Source organism: Diadema antillarum, unplaced genomic scaffold (assembly GCF_040938485.1).
Source record: "Diadema antillarum isolate AM-2024a unplaced genomic scaffold, OU_Dant_1.0 seq00000161_RagTag, whole genome shotgun sequence".
Lineage (NCBI taxonomy): Eukaryota > Metazoa > Echinodermata > Echinoidea > Diadematoida > Diadematidae > Diadema > Diadema antillarum.
Window position 1 is genome coordinate 1,619,309 of NW_027271232.1, and position 23,353 is coordinate 1,642,661.

Below are 23,353 nucleotides of genomic sequence, written 5' to 3' on the forward strand. Positions count from 1 at the left end.
CAAAAATCGAAAAATTCCAGAGGGCTCCTACTCTAATATTGTTTAATAGTCCAAGAGGAATCCGTATGCCAAATTTGATGCTTTTATCCGCCGTGTAACGGTTTTCACTAAGCGACCTGACTAAAAGGTGAGGAAGCACTTGAGCAAGAGGGACACCGTCGCGTCGCGTCGTTAGCAAAATACAACTTACGTGTACTGTACGTTAGATGGGTAATTATCCGTTGCCATTGATTTCTTTATCATGTTGAGCATTGCCATTGGCTGAGCATTGTTGACGATTGTGGTGATTTTGCTACAGGATTAACTATCATATCCCCTTTTTCTGTATTGCTCAAATATTTATTTTCTTCGAGTGGTAGAAAGATTCGGCAAAGATTCTCTTTTGGCATACGGCTGCTCGCCTACTTATACTCGTGAATTCAGCCCCACCGTGTGGCGTTCATCGGTAGGTACAGCACGGCGGTGGGCAGTGGGGCTTCCTTCCACAGTATAATTCTCTTTTTGGCATGCAGTACCGGTACACTCCGTCGCGTCGCCGGCGCTCGCCCGTACAGCAGGTAGTCCCATATCGGACAGAATGGAACTCGATACGGCATAATTGACTGTAACATGAATTTACTAGACCGCAGAGGGTACTACAACTACAAGGGGCCGGGCACCAACCTAGTATCGTTATTGTAATCAGGTGCAGTTCACACAATGGCACATGTCTAAAGTTATATGTATTTTGCCTGTATGTATAAATCAAAATGCCAGATAAGATGGTTAAATTTAATTGTAGTTTAATTAAGAATCTAAGTTAATTGATTATTAATTGTATGTAGTCTAGACCTCGTTGATGGAAAGTTCTGTAACCGCAGCGTCCCAGGGTTAATGGAACTGCGGATGCCATCCAGCCATGTGCCCATGCTACTGATGGGATGAAGTTGATGCAGGATTTGCAATGTTGACCGAGGCGAGGGCCCGTTTACGCTGCAACAAAATGTAAATTTAATATGCAAATCAGTATTAATAACAACAACAGCAAATACACTGTATATGTTTTTTCTTTTTTTAAAAATATATTATTGAACAATGAACAATTGTGCAATTTAATATGTAATGAACTAATGTGTTCATATTCATGTATTACTGCTTTTTTTTACACAGGTCAGAAAGTGAGGTCAATCTTTGTATGATGTCTACTGTCTTTCTTCACATTGGTCAGTGTGGGAACCAACTCGGTCAGCAGTTCTGGCAGACAGTTTTGAGAGATGAAGAAGCTAAGTAAGTCATCAGTTGTGCTGGTAATAGACTAGTGCATAAGTTCTTGGCTAAATCGTGATATCGGTCCCCTCTTGTTCTGCGTGTGCATCTTCACTATTCGATGTGCAAAGTATATACGTACTATGGAGGTGAATAGCAGTCACCGGCTATAGGACAAAATGAATGGCGATCATGGGGATCGAGTGGGGACCTATTTCAGGATAATGCCAGCTTTTTAGAATTGGTAGACAAACAGTGCTACATGTTTCATTACCTCCGCCAAGGAAGGTTATGGTTTCATTAGGCCTACCGTTGGTTTGTTTATAGTTTGTTCGTGTGCAAAATAACTCAAAAAGTTGTGCACAGACTTGGATGAAACTTTCAGGGAAGGTTTAGAATGACACAAGAAACAGATGATTAAATTTTGGTAGTGATCCGGAAATTTTTATGGATTTTTTAAAGGATTTTCTATATTTTGGCAGGTAGGGTCAATGAACTTGGGAGTTCAAGCTGCGCATTTTTGAGGTTTTCATATGCGCACTAAAGTGCGTGCTCTAGTTTCTGCTTGAGCGAGGCGCGCCGCGCATCTGAGAGTTTATGACGTAACAAAGGCTTCTGGGAAATCGGATGATTTTTCAGCATGCATATAGGTATGGCCATGGGTGTAAATCACTGATCTCTATGGAAGAGCAAGATCATCAGTGCACAGAAAGTAGCTGCTTTGTGGAGGTCTGCACTCTCAGAGTACTTTTCTAGTTGTTAATGCAACCATCAACTTGGCATCAGTTTTTGTCTTTTAGTGCTGTGATAACCTAGCAACAACACTTTTTTTTGTGGGGGGGGGGGGGGAGGGCAGGGGGGAGGTAGGGAAGTGTTATAGTTATTTTACTCAACAAAACATAAATAAGTAAGATTGTTTGTTTTTTATTTTTTTGTGTGTGTACACAAAGCAAACGGAGTGTTCAGTGTTGATAAATTATTTCATGTGCATGTATTGAGACCATTATCACTTTCTTGTGAAAAAAAAAGGTATAGCTTTGAAATGTCACACTTTCCTTATCATCTATGCCCAAATGTCAGTAACACTTTAGCCATTCTATATGTCTTGAGTTCACTCCATTATTCAAAGAGACTGTACAGTACTGGTTGAGGTGGGGATTCATGTTTTGAACATTCCTAATTGAGATAATGAGAAACCTCTTATGAAAATTTTTTTCTGAAAGAGCATGTTATTTTAAGAAGGATTCAACGTTTATTTGATGAAAATCGGTTTTGAAATGGCTGAGATATCCAAAAAAGTGATAGTAATAATAAAGGTGACAGGCCACGCTTTTTATTAGGATCTCCTTGTTTCACCTTGTTTTTGGATATCTCAGCCATTTCAAAACCCATTTTCATCAAATAAACTTTTGATACCCCTTAGAATAGCATGCTCTGTGACATCCCATAGAGTGGTTTCTGAATTTCTCTCAAAACGTTAAATGCTAAACCCTCACCTCGACCAGAACTGTACACACCCTAAAAAGTCAAGCTGACCATGGTATGGACCTGCCCTGGACTAGTGTAAATAGAATGTGTACGTCAGCCAGTCGGCTTGTTTGCATGACTTGAGACCAGGGCAAACCACATAAAGGAGAATGCACCCCTCCAGTCAGACCGCAGCACCAGATAATTCGCTTGTATTTATTCAACTCGTACGCAAGCCCGCTCGAGGCTTGCATACTAATGAGCTGAGTAAGGGGATTTTGTCCTTTGGCTTTTGGCAACAAAAATACACCTTATTTTCACAAATTTGGTATCAAATTCAAGGAAAATATGTAAACTATTGTCACGTGTTACCCAAATTATTGTAAATGAAAAATATCATAGCGTAATCATGGGCGTCACCAGGGGGGATGCGTTGGGTGCGAACGCACCTCCCTTCAGGCCCTAAAAAAAAAAAAAAAAAAAAAAAAAAACTTCAGTCTGCGAGCGACCTCAACGCCGGACCGGAAATGATAATTATTTTTTATCTATTTATTTTTTTTTGACATTTTGCATCGGGGACAAAAAAAGAAAAAAAAATCGTGGGCAAAAACACTTCGCTCCCCTGGTTCTGGCAGCACTGATTTTATACATATCTACTAGTACAAGTGTATTCTATACAGTGTTTACTATTTAGATAGATTTTGGACACCCTTCCCATGCTTGGTCACTTCGACGCCACCTCGCTGGTCATACCTCCCCCAGTCATGAACATAAACCGACACCCTTGACTACCAGTGGCGGATCCAGGGGGAGGGGCGCACAGGGCGTTCCCCCCCCCCCCCCCCCCCGCCCCCTCTTAATTTCCAAAGCGAAAAAGTATAGCTACAAACGGCAGTTTTTGGACTGTAAAATGTCAAAATTTTCAAGCTCGCTCGCTCCGCTCGCTGGCATTTAGTCGTAATGCCATTCTCCTGAAGTTGCTGCCAGTAATTGCCGGCAGTTCCACCCGGTGCGCCCCCACCCCGTTACTGCAAAAAGATATAGCTACAAACGGCAGTTTGGGGACTCGCATTTAAATTCTCCTGATATTGCTGCCAGTAATTGCCAGCAGTTGCGCCCGGTGCGCCCCCCTTAATTTCGAAAGCAAAAAAGGTATAGCTTCAAACGGCAGTTTTTGGACTGTAAAATGTCAAATTTTTCAAGCTCGCTCGCATTTAATCTTTATGCAATTCCCCTGATTTTACTGCCAGTAATTGTCTGCAGTTGCGCCCGGTGCGCCCCCCCTTAATTTCCAAAGCGAAAAAATATTGCTACAAACGGCAGTTTTTCTATTGTAGAATGTCAAAATTTTCAAGCTCGCTCTCTTCGCTCGCTCGCATTGAATCGTTATGCAATTCACCTGATGTTGCTGCCAGTAATTACCAGCAGTTCCGCCCGGTGGCATGCGCTCCTCCCCCCCCCCCCCTTTATTTCCAAAGCGAAAAAATATGGCTAAGAACGGCAGCTTTTGGACTGTTAAATGTAAAATTTTCAAGCTCGCTCACTCCGCTCGCTCGCATGTAATCGTTATGCTCTCCTGATATTGCTGCTAGTAATTGCTAGGAGTTGCGCCCGATGCGCCCCCTTAAATTCCAAAGGGAAAAAATATAACAAAAAACGGCAGGTTTTTTTTTTTACCGTAAAATATCAAAATATTCAAGCTCGCTCGCATTTAATTGTTATGCCTTTCTCCTGATGTTGCTGCCAGTAATTGCCGGCAGTTGCGCCCGGTGTGCCCTCCCCCTTTATTTCCAAAGTGAAAAAATATAGCTCTAAATGGTAGTTTTTTTACCGTAAAATGTCAAAATTTTCAAGCTCGCTCTCTTCGCTTACTTGCATTTAATCGTTATGCCATTCACCTGATGTTGCTGCCAGTAATTGCCAGCAGTTGTGCCCGGTGCGCCCCCCTTGATTTCCAAAGCAAAAAAATATGGCTACAAACGGCAGTTTTCGGAATGTAAAATGTCAAGATTTTAAAGCTCGCTCGCATGTAATCGTTAAGCCATTCTCCCGATATTGCTGCCAGTAATTTGTCGTTTCACACCGTCATTCCATAATCCATTTATAGGGGGACAACCCCCTCCCACAACCTCCCCCCTTGCTCGTTCCGCTTGTTCGGGCTCGGTTGCGTTCATGACATCAGTGTAAGAATTATTACTAGAAGTTTATTTGAATTATACCATTTATAGGCAAATTGTTCAATAACAATTTACTTCTAAATGTACTGATACCTTAAACAAGTAGGACTGTTTCAAGTCGATAAAACACGCAAAAAACCTTCATCAAATTGCACCATTTACAACATAAAAATGCAAAAAGTGCTCACCGTGGGAGGGGGACACTCCCCTCCCACATCCTCTCCCTCGCTCACTCCTCTCGCTCTTGCTTGGTCGCGTTCATGATATTCAGTGTAAATATTAAAACAGGAAGTTTATTTGGATGATACTATTTTATAGGCAAATTGTTCGATAATAATCTACATCAAAATATACTGCTTTACTTTAAACAAGTGGGACTGTTTCAAGTCGATAAAACAAGTAAAACATGCATCAAATCCTCCCTCGCTCTCTCCGCTTGCTCGGGCTCGGTCGCGTTCATGACATCCGTGTAAGAATCAATACAAGAAGTTTATTGAAATGATATACAATGTAGTTTATAGGTACATTGTTCAACAACAAATTCCATCAAAATGTACTGCTACCTTAAACAAGTGGGACTGTTTCAAGTCGATAAAAACACGCAGAAAGCCTGCATCAAATTGCACCATTTACAACATCAAAATGCAAAAAGTTTCTCACCGTGGGAGGGGGGGGGGGACAACAGGCACTTCCACACCCTCTCCCCCCCCCCCTGCTCGCTCCCTCGCATACTAACACACCCCCCCCCCCCCCCCCCCAAGATGAAATCCTAGCTACGCCGGTGCCCTTTCCCCGCTTGGTTTCCCTCAACAACAGTAAAAGTCTGGGGATTGAGAGCTTCCTATATTCCAAATGTCTGTCCAAAAAAAAAATTTCGTTACATTAGGGTCAAAACGCACCCCCCTTAAAAAAAAGCTGGTGACGCCCCTGGTAATTTGAGCTTGAAAAATGATGAAAAAAGTAATTCGTGCAGTACACGTTCAAGACATCAAAAGAATACCAAATTTACTTTGCATCTCAATGAAAATGCATTATTTGGTAGTCTATCTCTTAATCTTTCTATCGATGTAAATATCTTGACAATTTGTTGCTTAAACCGGTCAGGAACCAGTAAAATATACATCGATGTCAGTGCTGATCAGCTTGAAACCGTGCAATCTCAAGAGTAAGCTCTCTCATTGGACAGCGCTTGCATTCAGCACTTGCATTACGTCATTACGCTGCTACATAACGGTTAGATGCCACTTGCAGTTCTTGGCACGCGTGTAGTTCAAGCCAAGTTCAAGTGCTGGATGCAAGCGCTGTCCAATGAGAGAGCTCTTTCGCGCCACTGTACACTTTGTGTGGAGCATACTTCCGGCTAAGGAGTGAATTTTACAGACATTTCAAAACAGAAAAACTAGTATAAATCATGTTTGCATCTCCTTGACTCCAATATGTGATGAGTATCTAAGTTTCCTTTCTACAAAAAAGCCAAAATCAGAAACAACAGTTTCTTAAACCGGTCAGGAACCAAAAACGAACTTTAGACGACAAAATCTTCCGTGAAAAGCAGGTTAAATTTACGCAAATTCAACTGATTATATCGTCATGATAAGATCCGATATTATACGCAAATTTAGTATCAAAATAAAGATCAAAGTCTGCAGAACAATTTACCGTGACTTGTAGCCATGACAAATGTATGCACAAGTCGCTACACTGTGAAAACCATAGCCCTGTCAAACTCTCGCAAAATCTCGTACGACGAGACACCTTTCGAACGCAAAGATCGTCAACGAGAGTGCTGAATAAATCTTGCCGGATCGGCTCATTAGCATACGTGCTGCGGTCTGACTGCCTCCCAGTATTTTATTTGTGGTCATTCAGCAATTTGATCATGAGTAAGTTATAATAGAGTGCTGAATAAATCTTGCCGGATCGGCTCATTAGCATACGTGCTGCGGTCTGACTGCCTCCCAGTATTTTATTTGTGGTCATTCAGCACTTTGATCATGAGTAAGTTATAATAGAGTTATATCTCAATTGACTTGACCCCCCTTTCAGACAGTAGAAAAATATCTCTGGTAATCACAATTATATTCTCTTTTAGAACAATAGTGATTGTGACCAAGACACCAATCTTACCATATTTTGTGTGCCTGAAGGCAATTTATTGTCATCACAATTTGAGAATCTCAATCTGCAAATAAAGGTCACGAGGTGATTTCAAATCTTGATTTGCTCAATTCATTGTTTGCACTTCAAGCCTCCCAGGCTTAACCTCCAAAACATGATTTCAAAGGACACAGAGCTTACATGTACATTGTAAGCTTAACACTACAGTTACTTCGGCCCACAGACTGTGCAAAGCATTATTTGATCTGCTTTCACTGCGCTGTATCACATGCTTTGTGAGTATGATTGTCGGGCAAAAGAAGCTTATACCTCCAAAACTCAAATCAAGATTTCAAACACCATTACAAGAGAGATTATTTTATAACGATCTGAAAGGGCTGTTTTGTTGTTGTTGTTGTTGTTTACATTCAAGCATGTAAAAAGGTTCATAGCTCAAAGTGTGATTACATCAGACCATCAGGTGGAGTATGTTTGTGTTTTATTTTCAGGAGAACATTATGGAGGAGAGACAACAAGCTCCCATCCATCCATGTGGACACCGAGAAGAAGGTTATTACATCCCTTGTGAGAAACAGCAAAATGTGAGTGAATGGAATGATCATGATGTCAACCTGCACAGAGCTACTCCTTTACTTGATCCTTTGTGTGCTTTGAGGAGTGCTGTTCAACACACACACACACACACACACACACACACACACACACACACAAGTTTAAAGGGGACCTCCAGATGATTTTCAGACTTATACATTTGAACAACTATAAATTAGTTAAACTGAGTGAGGAGTTTCAGAATTGATAGTGATTTGGATGAGGAATGAGAATATTTTCAAAATGTATAACGAATTGTAATGAGCAAGGATGACATGGCAGCCTCGCCATAATAATGCATGAGTTGGGGCTCAAGGAAGCAGAACAAAATGATAAGGCATGCATAGATTCTTCACAGTCAAACTTGTTTAGCAGGTGGTATTGTAATGGAATTACACTGCTACATTTCTGAAATATGTGAGGCTCTGATGTCATTAACACTGTTCAGTGTAATTTGTTGAAGATTTCAGTTTATTGGTTTTTCTGCTCAAGGAAAACCATAAATTCCATGAATCTATACCTGTAGGTGTCGATTTATGTATTACATGATGTGAAATTATGAAAATCGTCTGGAATGCCCCTTTAACACACTGTCCAAAGGTCTTGGCATCGCACAAAAAGTGTTAATTAAATGGGGAGGGGGGAGGGGTTGTCATGGAGAATGTTAAACCATCATGTCCATGGGGATATTTTGGTCAAAATTGTGACTAATCTTGTTCTTTAATTTTTTGCACGTGAATTTCAATGCATGTCTGATTAATATCAAGAAAGACTGGATGGAACTGTTTAGATATTGCACAAAAAGAAAATGGGAACTTTGATCATCTTAATATGTTGCAAATTTGAGAATAACTTTTAGCTGTAGCAATTTATGCTATTTTTTTTTAATTTTGCAACTTAACAAATGATCATATGAAAACAACATACAATTCAAATTATTTTTTTTTCTCTTACAATATGTGATAACATTAGCAGTGAAGAGTAAAAATTATATTAAAAAGATAAAGTGCCAAACCACAATTATGTGGTTTCTTGAGCATGATGGATTATATCAAAATCCTACCTGTCTCCAGTAGGTTAGCAAATAAGAATTCATGGTTGTTTTTGCATCCTCATTGAATGAACAGAGACATGCTGAAAATTTCAGTATATATTTCATTGGATTTTGTTTTTGATTATCATAATATGATCACATGTTATTAATTAGAGCATCTCATCTTGAGTATACATACGAACATTACCATGACTACTATTTGGCATTTTAGTTTCAAGTTTACTTGAGAGAATAAGAATATCCAGAGATTACCATGATGCATGTTCAGTTTTTAGGGCTTAGGTTACCAGCTTAGAAAAATAGTGTTTTGAGATGAGTGCAATGTGAACTATAATCCTTTGTTGTTGTTGTTATTATTATTATTATTATTATTATTATTATTATTATTATTATTATTATTATTATTATTGTCATTATTATTATTATCATTATTATTCTACCAGGTCATAACAAACATTTCTAGAAATTACCTCATGAATAAGAATTCACTGTGAAGTAAAGGAAGGTGATTACACAACCTGAACAAAACCTCATAATTTTCATATTCCCCATTGTGCCCAGATTACCTGTCAGAGATACCAATGTAGTCTTGAGCAAGCAGGGAAGAGGAATGAACTGGGCAATGGGTAAGTCACAATCCCTTCATCCTGGTAGATTTCACCGATTTGATTATGAGGTACAAACTCACTTGCATGCTTGGCTCATTCCATTAAGACATCAAGCCAGTATTAATTTATTCATATATCAATTTATTAATTCATTTATATATGTATTTATCTATTAGTTTAATGGAAGGTACTAATGAAGTGATCCCTTTTTACTGTGATTTTTTTTTCTTTCTGTCTGTCTCTCCCTCTCTCTTTTCCATAGATCTGTAATTATATCAGTTACATGGTATGCCTCTATGCTGAGGTGTACATGAATGAGGTCAGGGGTTTGGGCTTCTCTTTCTGTCAGTCCATCATGCCTAACTATATTGCCTTGAGGCAATTTGATAGTGCTTTCTAAAGGCATAGTTCCCATCATAATAATATGTTATTTCAGTATCGATATTATTTCTTGTGCAAAATTTGACAGATATGCTTTGATATCAGATTTCATCATTAGCAAAATACCACGAAAGTCTAGATAAAACCTAGATATTTTGCTATTAATTGTTAGTGCAGTAATCTGAAAGTTAGGGAACTGAACTCTTGGAATAATATTTCTTACATCTGGGCAACATACTTTCCCTGTAAAACTCAAGGGGCTGCTAAGCTTAGGAAGAATTAACCTCATGGGAATGATATAGCTTGACTTTTATACACTACCACTTCTGCTGGTGGACTTGAACCAGAGGCCTCAAGATTGAGGATCTCTGTTTTATCCACCAAGCCACAAGGACTCATCAGGGTCCCGTTTTATCAAATTGATTAAAGTCCCAGAAATCAATGATACCTCTCCCAAATCAGTCATAAGTTGATAAGTCAATTATAACTTCAAATCAGTTCTAAGTCTCTTTTTAAAACCAGAACTTTTAGTTGAATGGATTATAAGTGGATCAGAGTTATCATTGATCTCACAATCAATGATAACTGTCACTTGGTGACATTGGGTTTGTTTTTTTTGTTTGTTTGTTTGTTCACTTCCATCTGAGAAGATGGCTGGATAGCCCATATTCAGCTACGTTAAGCTGGTCTTCCATGGGGTCCAGTTGGATGTGAGGTGGGACCACTTCACCAGGTTAAACACCCTGCTCTTTGCGATGAATGAATGAAGGGGGATCTTTTACGTGCATGAGTTGTTACTCTCTCATACACAGGACCTCCATTTTATGTCCTATCCGAGGGACAGGGTCCAATCTTGTCGAGAAAAAAATGAAATAAATCAAATGACATGTACTTGGATGTGTTTGTTGTGTGTAGGTTACCATGGTACAGCCAGAAATCCCAGCACAGCCCTTGTGGAGCAGACATTGGAGACTATGAGGAGAGAGATAGAACGATGTGACTGCTTCTGTGGATCCGTCATTATGCACAGTTTGAGTGGTGGAACGGGTTCAGGTTAGCAGTCGTTGTAATGTGATTTGTGGAGATTGCGAAGAGGTTCCACAGAAAATGATGATACTGTAAATGCAGAAATTTTCGCTGTACATCTATTTTCTCATATATCGCGCTACTTTTGGCTAGTGCAAATTCTAAAAACCCGCGAAAATATATTCACAATTTTGCCTGCACATTGTGAATGGGTTGACAATTGCACAGTGCGAATTTAACAACCTGCGAATAGTTTTTGACCACTCAGCGTGAAAAATTAATCATGCAAAAATATTGATGGTTTACAGTAATCAATGTAGCAGTACAAAAGGATGGAATTGATGATGGTGGGGATTTGCCTACCTCAAGAAGGATGCACAGGATGAGGTTAGCACTTTGTGCTTACATGTAGCTTATACAAAAAAAGTGTATGTTTAACCTGTGCTGTCACGTGACAATGATACATAAAGAAGTAAAAGAGAAAAAAATGGAGCTGAAATTAATGTATAAGATGCTGCATGTGAAATATCAAAGTGCAGTTTCTTTTTTGTTTGGGGAGGTTTCAAATCTTCATGTCCTGTGCTCGTGTGTCATTATGTGAGGATAAGAGCTAAAAAAGGTTTATTTTAAAAGTTAGATAGGTACATATTAACCCATTGAGGGCAGTTTAATTTTGCTGCAACACACATTTCACATAGACACCTGCCGGAGTATACTCGGAACTCGTGCTAAATGGGTTGAAGAGATGATATGGGGAAAAATTCAAAGCAAAGAAATGTACAAGGTGTGATGTGTCGAGTTATGGTTTGCTATGATGGGTGTATTCTATTGAATGAGAGCATTGCTTAATTTTGAATGTTTCTTCTGCTTCCCAGGTTTTGGTTCCCGGCTGTGTGAGGGGATTCGAGATGCCTACCCAATGGCATACCTCCTCGACATTTCAGTAGCCCCACACAGCCACGGGGAGAGCCCCTTACAGCATTACAACAACCTCATGTGCCTTTCCTGGATGCAGAAGTAAGTCAAATTGTCACTCGTCCGACACATGTCGTAGATTTTCATGTTTTCCTGTAGCAGTCAATACAGAAAATCAACATACTGCATTTACCAGTATATCAACTGTAGCTTTCATCTTTGCAGTTGTTTATTCTGTATGCAGCTTGCTGCATTGTATGTATTACTGGAAGCAATTGACTAGAATTTGAATGATATTTGGTGGCAGTTTTTACTGTGCAGGTGCTTCCTCTCTGGCTGAACTCTATACACTGTAGCAAGATACAAATTTTAAATCTTTCTGTGAGGAAAAAAACATTGGTATGTTCAGTAAGCAGACTCTACAAAATTTCATTGATTTTTGTAACTTACCGGGGACAGAAGATAATTTTTCTGACTATATGATATGTGCAGTCATGTCGTAAGACAAACTGTCTTTCTTTCAGGTTTGCAGATGGTGTCATTCTGTTCCACAACGATGAAGTCTTGCATCAGTTGCAGGGCATGAACGTCACCAAGGCAACCCGTGATGCAGCCAATGTCAACATCCAGATGATGAATGGATACATCTCAAACTCACTGGCAGGGCTTTTGTGTCCCATCTCCAGTAACATGACAACCAGGTATAGAGTCTTTCTGCCAGCAGTGTTTGAAGATGTGTATAGGATTCTATGTATAGTCAGTAAATGGTATCAGCCAGGCACACTGTGCCATACGCTTGAATGAATGAATTGCCACACTCCAGTCTGTTGAGAGCAGTTTGACAGTTCATCAATTGGTAGCTGTCCAGTAGCAAATATTGAAAGTACAAGGTCCATGCATATGTGTAGTGCTTAAATTCTAAGAGTCTTATTTGAATTCAAAAGTTTTTACAATTAGACATTGCATGATTGAATCAAGGTACAACATGTATCTATGCAGTATTTCAGGAAAGCTGATTTATCAAATTTTGGACAAAATATGGTTGTAATCAGCAGCACAATACACAACGACTCCAATAATCATGGTGTAGAAGCAGAGGTGTATTGGCTAGCGATGTTGATGTTTTTTTGCTTAGACAACTGTCTGATGTGCAATGCAATGTAGGTTTCTCTCTCTCTCTCTCTTTTTTTTTTGCCACTTCTGTCAATTTCTGATCATGTACATTATTCAATAGTACATTATTCAATATTTTCAAGTCAGGACCTTGTGAATTTAGCAAACATTTCATCGTGAAAATTTTACAATTTCAGTGTGATATTTTTTCCAGTGGTATTTCGTGTGGGACCGAGGCATGGGAGCTACTGAGATCTGTTGCACCTATGCCTGTGTATAAGTTCCTTCATGTCAACCACATAACAAAGAGGTAGGTTAGCCCTGTTTGGATTGCTCAAGGGCAATTCACAAACGAATCGTGATTAGAAATAATTTTTTTCCCTAACATGTGATAGTTGTGACATGTGTTCATGTTCTTCTTTTTATTAAGTAAGAATTGATTAAACAAGTGAAAAACAAACCCAAAGATGTAATGATGTTGCATGTACACATGACAATATCAGGAATACAGTATCCTTTGATCAGGAACCCTTTGATGTAATGTTTAACTAGGATTGGTAATCTAGATCAGTTTAACGTAATGTGGAGAGTATTTTTATTGTGAGTATTCATGTCTCAAGTATTCTTATATTGAGTATTGATGTCTCAAATAGAAATTCTTCATATAGATAGGCTATAAATCAGAGAAAAAAAAGTATTCTTGCCATATTTTGGTACTTGGATGTACATTACTTTTGTATAATGTCTATACAAGTTGTTTTATAGTTGTGCATTAGATTAATTTTTTTCCCTCTTTGTATATTCTCATCCAGCAAATCCACATGGGAATCCATGGCCTCCAACCTGATCCAGAATACAGCTCGTTACAATGCTGACGGAAAGCCTGTATCCTTTTAAAGAGCCTTTTGCAGATATTTTAGGTTTCATATGCACAAGTTTACTGAATAATCATTTTTTTTTTTTTGTTAGGACAAGATTCCCACACATGGTCAGACATAATGAATTAAGTATAGAGAGAATGCAATTAATCTTTCATTTTTTGTTTGATTCTATTCTTAATGAGAAGTCTTCTTTAATTCTAGGTTTGGGTTATTCACAAATTAATGTGAATGTAAGCCCATATGTGAAAAGGTATAAAAAAGTTGAATAAGAAACTAGTGTTTTCACAAAATCCTACACCTTTATTTATTTATGCATTTTCTATTTGATATGCAGGAGATGACCAACTGTTGTAGTACCAGTAAGTAAAGATTATGATGACAGAATTCTTATTATGAGACTGATGATCTTTATACAGTTTTTACTCTCAGAAAGTGACTTCAGTATCAGCTTCATTCCATCCAAACTCACTGAAGGCTGAAGCACACAGATATAATGGCTGGATGCATGATTTATTCTCAATGAGGCAATCCGAAAGCTAACAAATATATCTTTAGATGCAATGCATGCATAGTAAGTGTGCAATGCATAAATTATATTTTTCATTACATACAGTGAGCAACTATTTCAGTTGAAAAGAAAGCTTGGGCATCGTAGACTAAACCGTTTCACCTGTGTGCATACAGATGTTTTCCTTTGTGCTGCTATTAATTTTGCCTTGACATTACTGTTGATTCGGACTCCAGTTGTCAGCCCTCTCTTCACTGGTTGCTGTGCGTGGAGACACATCCAACTCTTTCGCTGGCAGCCTTCAAGTTGTGGAGAAGAAGCTGAGAGGGGCCTTCAATTATGTCAAGTGGAATCCATTCCCCATTGATTTCTGGATAGGTGAGCTACTGGGAGTGCTGTGGAAGGTTTAGTACTTCATGCAGACTGCAGGACATGAACATATCACAATCTTAATGTCTTTGGCTTATTTTAGTATGTTTCGAAGCGATTCTGCCAGTCATTGATATATGTATGCATCTGTCTCTCATCTCTTTTTCTGTGTCTGTATGGAAACATATCAGTCTCAATGCATTGTATTGTAATTTTAAAGGGGAAATCCAGTCCAAATACAAGTTAGTCTAATAAAGAAGAGTAAAATCTTGCAAGTTCAACAGTAAAAATTGGATTGGTATTGGGTGAAAAATGAGGAAGTTATGACATTTTGAAGTTTTGCTAATTTCTGCAAAACAGTTCTTGTACAGTGGATATGAATATGCAAATGAATGGGTCAACCATGTCATAACCTCACAATTTTCCATTGATCCTGTACCAAAAATGACGAAAATTCAATGTCTCTGTCATTAAAATATGAAACATGATGTTATTCCTGATTGAATAACTTCAAAATAGTGAGCAGTTGGATATACCAGGATTTGAGCCTTGGGCATTATTGCGTTTGAATGAAAAACAGGAAATGTCAAAATTTATGCACAAACACATGGCAAGTTGTGAGGGTATGACATACTCACGTTTCCATTTGCATATTCGTATTGTCCGTTCAGGAACAGTTGCCTGAAAAATGAGCGAATTTTCAAAATGCCATAACTTCTTATTTTTCACCCAATTTTTATCAAATTTTTACCGTCAAACTCATAATATTTTTCTCTTTCTTATCAGACTAGTATATACTTGGACTGGTTTTTCCTCTTTCATAGCATGATACATTATACCAATACCTCCAATGCATTATAAAACTGTCTTCCATCAGTAGTCAGCTGTTTGTATTACTACACTGTGTGACCATTAATGTGTAAAAGAGAGAGAGAATTTTAAAATAGGCCTTGGATTTAGCAGTATGCAACATACAATGGTACTTTTTACTGTCTTAGTGCACATTAGCATATTTTCCCTTGTCACAATACATTTGTGGTGATGTAAAATATTGCCGTAATCAAGAATTCTTTTAGCAGTGATTGTTTTTTTTTTCTTTTAAATCCAAGGATGTCATCTATTCATCATCTGTTATAACGTTTTTGTGTTGTCTAGGCAACAGACAGGGTATTTTGAGTAAGGATTCCTCGTCGATGACAACATGTATGAACACGACACATATCACAGACTTCATGCAGAGAGTAACAGACAGAGCGAGAGCCATGTACGAAGCCAAGGCATTTCTCCACTGGTATCATCGCTACAACTGTGAAGAGGTGATCTATTGCTCCTTAATTTTATCTTCTTCAGCTATGGTAATGAAATAATCTTGATAACACAGTTATTTTAGGGTGACTATGCAATGGGTGGTAGAAGGCTTCACGGTGCACCACGTATTCTTTCTGGAGTATGTGAGTGGCCCTGAAAAGGGCCTACCCAATCCCGCCGTTTCGGCAAGCATGTTCTTGGCAAGCATGATACAGAAAAAAAAAAATGTGAATAGCATCATTGGATGTGACAGTTTTACTATGTGTGGGGTGGGGGAGAGTATGGAGAGGGGTTTGGAAAGTAATATGGTGTGGGTAGGAGAGGCAACTGAAAGACAGGCATACTGTAGATTGTGCTTAGACAGTGATATTATAATTGGTGTGTAAAGAACACAACAGTAATCTTTGGGAATTTGCAACTGCTACATACTGTATACAAGCATGTTCTCACCGTTCTCAAGGGAATGCAACTTCAATCTCTTGCCTACCACACTGTGGGTATGAGATGTTGATTCACTTTGTAGCTTGTAAGTAATACATCTATTTAATATCATATCATATACCGGATGTCCCCAAAAAAGCGGAACGGTGGATTGTCAGTATCTTGCATCCTAAAAGTGATATATTTTGGACATCATTAGAAAGAGCATCTTCCGCAGAAGACAATGATACCAAAATCATTAAATTTGGTTCAGTGCTTTTTATTCTACGCCAATTTCTGTAAATGCAGTCATTTTCAAATTTTGCTGGAGTTTTGCAACTTATGAGATAATAATCTGGGTGGGACACGCGTTCCATACGATGAATTATGTAAGCTCATTGATCCATGTCAACAAAAGATACAGCTTTCACATTTGGCGCGCACAGACACACACACACACTATTTTTTTTCCTGGCCCACGCCCAATGTGAAAGCTGTATCTTTTGTTGACACGGATCACCGAGCTTACGCAATACTCACCGTGTGGATCGCGTGTCGCACTCAAATTATTATCTCATAAGTCGCGAAAAATCCGGCGAAATTTGAAAATGACTGCATTTACAGAAATTGGCGTAGAATAAAAAGCACTGAACCAAATTTAATGATTTTGGTATCATTGTCTTCTGCGGAAGATGCTCTTTCTAATGATGTCCAAAATATATCACATTTAGGATGCAAGATACTGAAAATCTACCATTCCGCTTTTTTGGGGACATCCGGTATATGATATGATATTAAATAGATGTATTACTTACAAGCTACAAAGTGAATCAACATCTCATACCCACAGTGTGGTAGGCAAGAGATTGAAGTTGCATTCCCTTGAGAACGGCGAGAACATGCTTGTATACAGTATGTGGCAGCTGCAAATTCCCAAAGATTACTGTTGTGTTCTTTACACACCAATTATAATATCACTGTCTAAGCACAATCTACATTCTATGCCTGTCTTTCAGTAGCCTCTCCTACCCACACCATATTACTTTCCAAACCCCTCTCCATACTCTCCCCTACCCCACACATAGTAAAACTGTCACATCCAATGATGCTATTCACTTTTTTTTTTTTCTGTATCATTGTTAGCCAAGTAGACCAGTTTACCAACAAATTTTAGGCATACTTTTATAACAGAGGCTTTTCCAGACGGCTAGAGAGCTTGCCCAAGACTGGCCCAACACAGCAACAACTGATGCATGCAAAGTGCATTCCTATTATTGAAATATGTTGAGTATTAAGTATGTACAGATGGATGGAAAATGCAGTTGCCAAGTCCATAGAGGGAAAATGTCTCTTTGAAAACACATGTAATCCAGTCTATTCAACATGTGTATTTCTCTGTTCTCTTATGAAGCCTGACTTTGAGGAGGCATTTTCCACATTGGCTGAAGTTGTGCAAGACTACAGAGAAGCGGGTGTCGGCTGAACAACCCACCAGGCAGGACTATATACCACGGACAGGGACTGTTCAGCCCCAGACGGAATCCCAAGCAATGAGCGGCTGAGTGATTGACAGGGATGACCCCAGCAGTTTGAGGACTGCCACCTTTTCTGAATCAGACTTTAATATCATCTTGGAGGCTGTTCATTACGATTGAGTTTGATGTAGGTGGGTTTGCATGTTTTTTTGGAGGGTAATGACTTGGTTCCTATTAAGATTGTCTCTATATAATATATATGTGGGTTCAGACAGCCATACAACCAAGACACGTGGACACAAGCAGATATATGTTCAGTGCTTCTATATTCCTCAACTTCTGGAGTGCAAGTGAAGTTAACTGCTTATGTTGCAGCCTACATGAGAGGGTTCTCTTGGTTCCTCACAGGGGTACATGTTACATAATAGGTGCCTAGCAACTGCATCTAATTTGGCACTGATAAACTGTGATTGGGCATCTCCTAGAGATGTGCATTGTTGCTGGGGCTATGCTGGTCTGGGTTTGCAGACTGCGCTACACATATATTACATCTCCCTTTTTTGGAAAAGCAAACTTGTTTCTTTTCAAGTTTCATTTTTGCAAAATGATATAAAACATTTTCTAAGTGCCAATTTAGATTTACACAAAGTGATAACAATATAATGAGTTACCTTTTCAAAATACACACTGTCATAAATGTTTAAGCAGAAATAATTAATCAATATCTCAGTTGTATGTATTTAACTATTGACATTATTAAACTCAACACTACTTAAATTCTCATGAACTGAATGGCATTGTATCATGTGTAAAATACTACTGTTTTCAACTTACTGCAATTGCTATTGACTTCTATTTTTTTTTTTCACTTTTTAAATTTTCACATTATATCTCAAAATTCTGAAAGGGTTACTATTTGGAATTTTTGTATTGTTCACTACATGTAACTTCTTGTCCAAAGTATTATAAAGTTACTGACAAGTAATCATAAGTATCACTCTTCATTAATGTACCTGTTCACTATTCGTATCATTACAACTGATATTACTTCATTATTCTTTTACAGTTAAACAATCTTAAACTTAAACCTACTATGTATTCTACATGTATTTACATTAAAATAAAACCAAATCATAGTCATTTCGTTCCAGGTCAATTTCATGTTCAATCATTATTGCGACAATTTGAAATACATTAATCTGACCCATATCTTCAACCAGATCGCATTGCAGAGTATGAATTGTCATATGAAGCATTGTTCCTCATACTCTGTGGTTTATACTTACTGTGACCAGCAAATGTTCGCACGTCACTTCTGTTTCGACGGTATTGTTTACCTTCACATTCTACCACATAGCTTCTAGGAAATGTACTTTTCTTTACTACTGTTAAATCTTTCCAAAGTTTGTTTGGCATTCTCATCTTCACTTTCTCTCCTTTGAGTGGTGGGAGCTGTTTTGTACCTCTATCAAAGTACTTTTTCTGTGCTTGTTGTTTCACTTCCAATTTCTCTTGGACATTTTTTACAACCTTTGGCATTAACAATTTTCTAGATGTTGGAAGGGTAGTTCTTGTTCTCCTTTGGAAAAGCATTTGTGTTGGGCTGGCATCTAGTCCATCAATTGGCGTGTTACGATAATCTAACAATGCCAGATATGGATCTGTGCCATCTTTCTTTGCTTTTTATACCCCCGCCAAACGAAGTTTGAAGGGGGTATATAGGAATCAGCGGACGGTCGGGCGGTCGGGCGGTCGGTCGGGCGGTCGGTCGGGCGGTCGGGCGGTCGGGCGGTCGGGCGGTCGGTCCGTTGCAAATCTTGCGTCGCGAACTACTTCCTCAGTTTTCAACCGATTCCCATAAAACTTGGCACAGATGTGTGCCTTGGGTTGTAGATGTGCAAGACGTATTTTTTGACAGTACCCAAAAGTACGTTGCCATGGTAACGGCATATTATGGGCAAAAATGGGTAGAAATCTTGCGTCGCGAACTCCTCCCACAGTTTTTGATCAATTTTTATGAAATTAGGTACAGATGTTCATCTGAATATGTTAATGTGCAAGACACATATTTCCGCAGTGGCAAAAAGTGCGTTGCCATGGTAACGGCATGTTATTGGTAAAATATAGGGCAAAATGCTTCATGGCAAAACTGCTTCATCAGTGTTCTTCCAATTCTCATGGAATCCATATTGAATGTTTGTCTTAGGATATAGGTCAGTATGACACATTTCTTGACAGTGACAAATAGTATGTTGCCATGGTAACAGCTCACATATTATGAGCCAAAATGATGGAAAATTTTGTGTTGCAAACTACTTCCTCAGTTTTTGCCCAATTTCCATGAAACTTGGTACAGATGTGTGCCTTTGGTTGTAGATGTGCAAGACGCATTTTTCGACAGTACCCGAAAGTACGTTGCCATGGTAACGGCATATTAATGGCAGAAGATCAAGGAAAGATCTTGCGGATTTAACTACTTCCTCTGTATTCGACTGAAGCTCATGAAATGTGGCACACACATTGGTCTTGGTGGGAAGATGTGCAAGACACATTTTTTGGACATGTCGGAAGCTGCGTTGCCATGGTAACGGCATATTAATGGTGGAAGATCAAGGAAAGATCTTGTGGATTGAACTACTTCCTCAGTTTTTGACAAAAGCTTATGAAATGTGGCACACACAATAGTCTTGGTGGGAAGATGTGCAAGACATATTTTTCGGACGTGTCGGAAGCTGCGTTGCCATGGTAACGGCATTTAAATGGCAGAAGATCAAGGAAAGATCATTCCTTGGGTAAGACTGTCGTCACGGGGCGGGGGTATTAATCACCTTAAGTGATATTTCTAGTTTCATGAGGTTCTTTTCAATTTGCACTGTTTTTTCAACCTTCCCATTGCTTTGGGGAAAGTGAGGTGAAGATGTGACATGTCTGAATTGATACAGTTGAGCAAACTGTTGAAATTGCTCACTACTGAATTGCGTACCATTGTCAGAAGCTACAATCTCAGGGATTCCATGACGTGCAAAGTGTTGTTTGCAAACTTCAATCACTCTGGCACTTGAAATTGAACTAAGCTGGTTGTTTTAAAAAAAGCTGGAATAGTAATCAACGATCAGCATGTATGTCTTTCCTTCAACTTCAAGCAAGTCCATTCCCACTTTTTGCCATGGACGTTCTGGTTTTGGGTGTCCAAGCATTGGTTCATTTGATTGTTTTAGACTGAATTCAGCACATGTACTACATTTCTCAACCAAGTCTGTGATTTGTTTGTTCATTACTGGCCAGTGGATTACATCTTTTGCAAGGCATTTGGTTTTTTCTATGCCTTGATGAGACTGGTGCACTTTTTCTAGTACATATGCTCTCATTGATTGAGGGATTATGACCCTATTTGACTTGAAAAGCAGATCATTTTCTACTTTAGTTCTTCTCTTATTGTCCAGTATTGCCTGATTTTTGGATCTGTTTGGCTAATTTTTGCAGGCCAACCATTTTGAATTGTTCTTTTCAAGACTTGGAAGTTATCATCTTTTTCTGTTTCTTGTTTGAGTTCAACCAACTTTGCAGATGTGATTGGTAAGTAGTCTAAGATACACACTGGTACATCTTAATAGTCACAGGTTCTGTTACATCAAGATAGTTCCTGCTCAAAGCATCAGCTACATACAGGTATTTGCCCTTGACATACACAACAGTCAAGCTGTACTTCTGCAGTTGCAGTAACATTTTCTGTAGCCGCATTGGTGCTGTGTAGAGTGGCTTTTTGAAGATCGCCTCTAGAGGAAGATGGTCTGTGTGCAAAGTAATTGTCCTAACAAAAATGTAGTTGTGGAATTTTCTACATCCAAACACTATTGCTGCCAACTCCTTTTCGATTTGGGCCCAATTTTTCTGCGTGTGCGTGAATGCTTTGGATGCATAGGCAATCGGTAACTCATCTTGAAGGAGCACTGCTCCTGTTCCTGACTGAGAGCTGTCTACACTTAGAGTTACATCTTTGTTTACATCAAAGAATTGCAGAGTTGGAACTTGAGTGATCATAAATTTAAATTCTTGAAAGCTTTTTTCTTGTTTTTCTGTCCAATTCCATTTGGCATTTTTGTCAAAAAGTTCTCGCAGAGGTGCTGTCTTTTCTGATAGATTTGGTTTGAACTTACAAGGGTATGTGATCATGCCAAGGAACTGTTGAATACCACTTTTGTCTGTGGGTGTTTGTATGTTCCTAATTGCCTCTGTTTTGCTTGGGTCTGGTTTGAGACCATCAGCAGTTATGATGTGACACATGTACTTGACTTCGGTTCTATTGAATTTGCATTTTTCTTTGTTTAGCATGACATTTTTTTCTGTGCCCTTTTGCAGAATCTTTTCTAGGATTCTGTCATGCTCTTCTTGATTTAGTGCAAATACCAATGTATCATCCATGATCACTTCAACTCCTATGTCAGAGAATGTTTCTGTCATAATTCTCTGGAACATTTCATGTGCAACATTGATGCCAAAAGGCAATCTCTGGAACTTGTATCTTCCAAACTCAGTGTTGAAGACACACAAGTCCGAACTGTCTTCATCCAGTAGCCGCAATTTGCATCTAGTGTTGAAAACACTTTTGTGCCTGCCAAACGATCACAAATCGCATCCAATGTTTTCATGGGATAGTGTTCCCGTTTTAGTGCGCGATTTAGATCAGCTGGATCAAGACAGATTCGTACTTTGCCTGAGGGCTTTACTACAGTACACATGCTACTGACCCAACCTCTACCTGGGTCTGTTACTTTGTTTATTACACCTTCATTTTCCATTCGATCAAGTTTATCTTTTACTTTTTCTCTTAGTGCTACTTGGGACTCTTTGGGGGACATGCACTACTGGTGTAGCCTCTGGTTTGACTTGCAGTGTTTGTTTGCCTGGCATACACCCAATTCCTTCAAACACATTACGATATTCTGTCGTCAGATTGTCTACATTTGTTTGGCTTTTTATGCCTACTTCCTGAACCACATTGACAAGATTTAGATCTTCACAACTTTGTAGTCCTAGGATTTCATTTACATTCTTTCCTCTGACTATCTGAAAGTCAATGGTATGGTACTGATTCTTGTATTCACAGAGGAGTGTACATTGCCCTACTGGTCTAATCTTATGACCACTGAAAGAAGTTAAAGTCACCCTACTTGATCTGAGGGATGTTTTCTTACGACTATCCAGTCCATTATATGCTTCTTCTGACAGGACGTCGCATTGGGTTCCTGTGTCGACTTATAATTTTACACGCCGTCTCCCTATGTTGAGATGAATGTTCCACTCCTTCTTCTTAGAGCTGTTAGCATCAGAGAGGTGATCCATCATAAAGTCATCATCCTCATCATGGAATGTCTCCTCCGCCTCATCCACGGGATTCCCAGTTTTTGGCGATGTAGTCAGATGGTGGACGCCAGCTTGTTTCTTTTTGCAGACAGTGGCAAAATGATTTGGGCCTTCACAATATGAGCACGTTTTGCCATATGCCGGACAGCTGCGGGGTCCGTGTTTGTTACCGCATTTCGGACATGAAAATGTTCTCGATGTCTGCTGTTGTTGTGGAGGCTTTTTTCCTGGTTTAAAATTAGAGTTCTTGCCTCGTTGAGATTTCTTGACTGCATGCACCTCTTGCACTGCCGATGCACTTGCAGTGAGATTAGCCGTTTGAGCATTGGTGAC

At 39.0% G+C, this 23,353-nt stretch overlaps 1 protein-coding gene across 1 annotated transcript; it reads left to right on the top strand.

Moving 5' to 3' along the window:
- Positions 1–609: 609 nt before the first annotated feature.
- LOC139728021 (uncharacterized) lies at positions 610–17,860 on the top strand. The gene is made up of 12 exons (XM_071638987.1): positions 610–666; positions 1,208–1,266; positions 7,496–7,588; positions 9,214–9,278; positions 10,557–10,694; positions 11,543–11,684; positions 12,107–12,283; positions 12,910–13,005; positions 13,508–13,580; positions 14,321–14,462; positions 15,609–15,769; positions 17,593–17,860. Exons 1-12 carry the CDS (start codon positions 610–612, stop codon positions 17,662–17,664), a joined length of 1,275 nt encoding a protein of 424 aa, XP_071495088.1. The 3' UTR covers positions 17,665–17,860.
- The last annotated feature ends 5,493 nt before the right edge of the window (positions 17,861–23,353 follow it).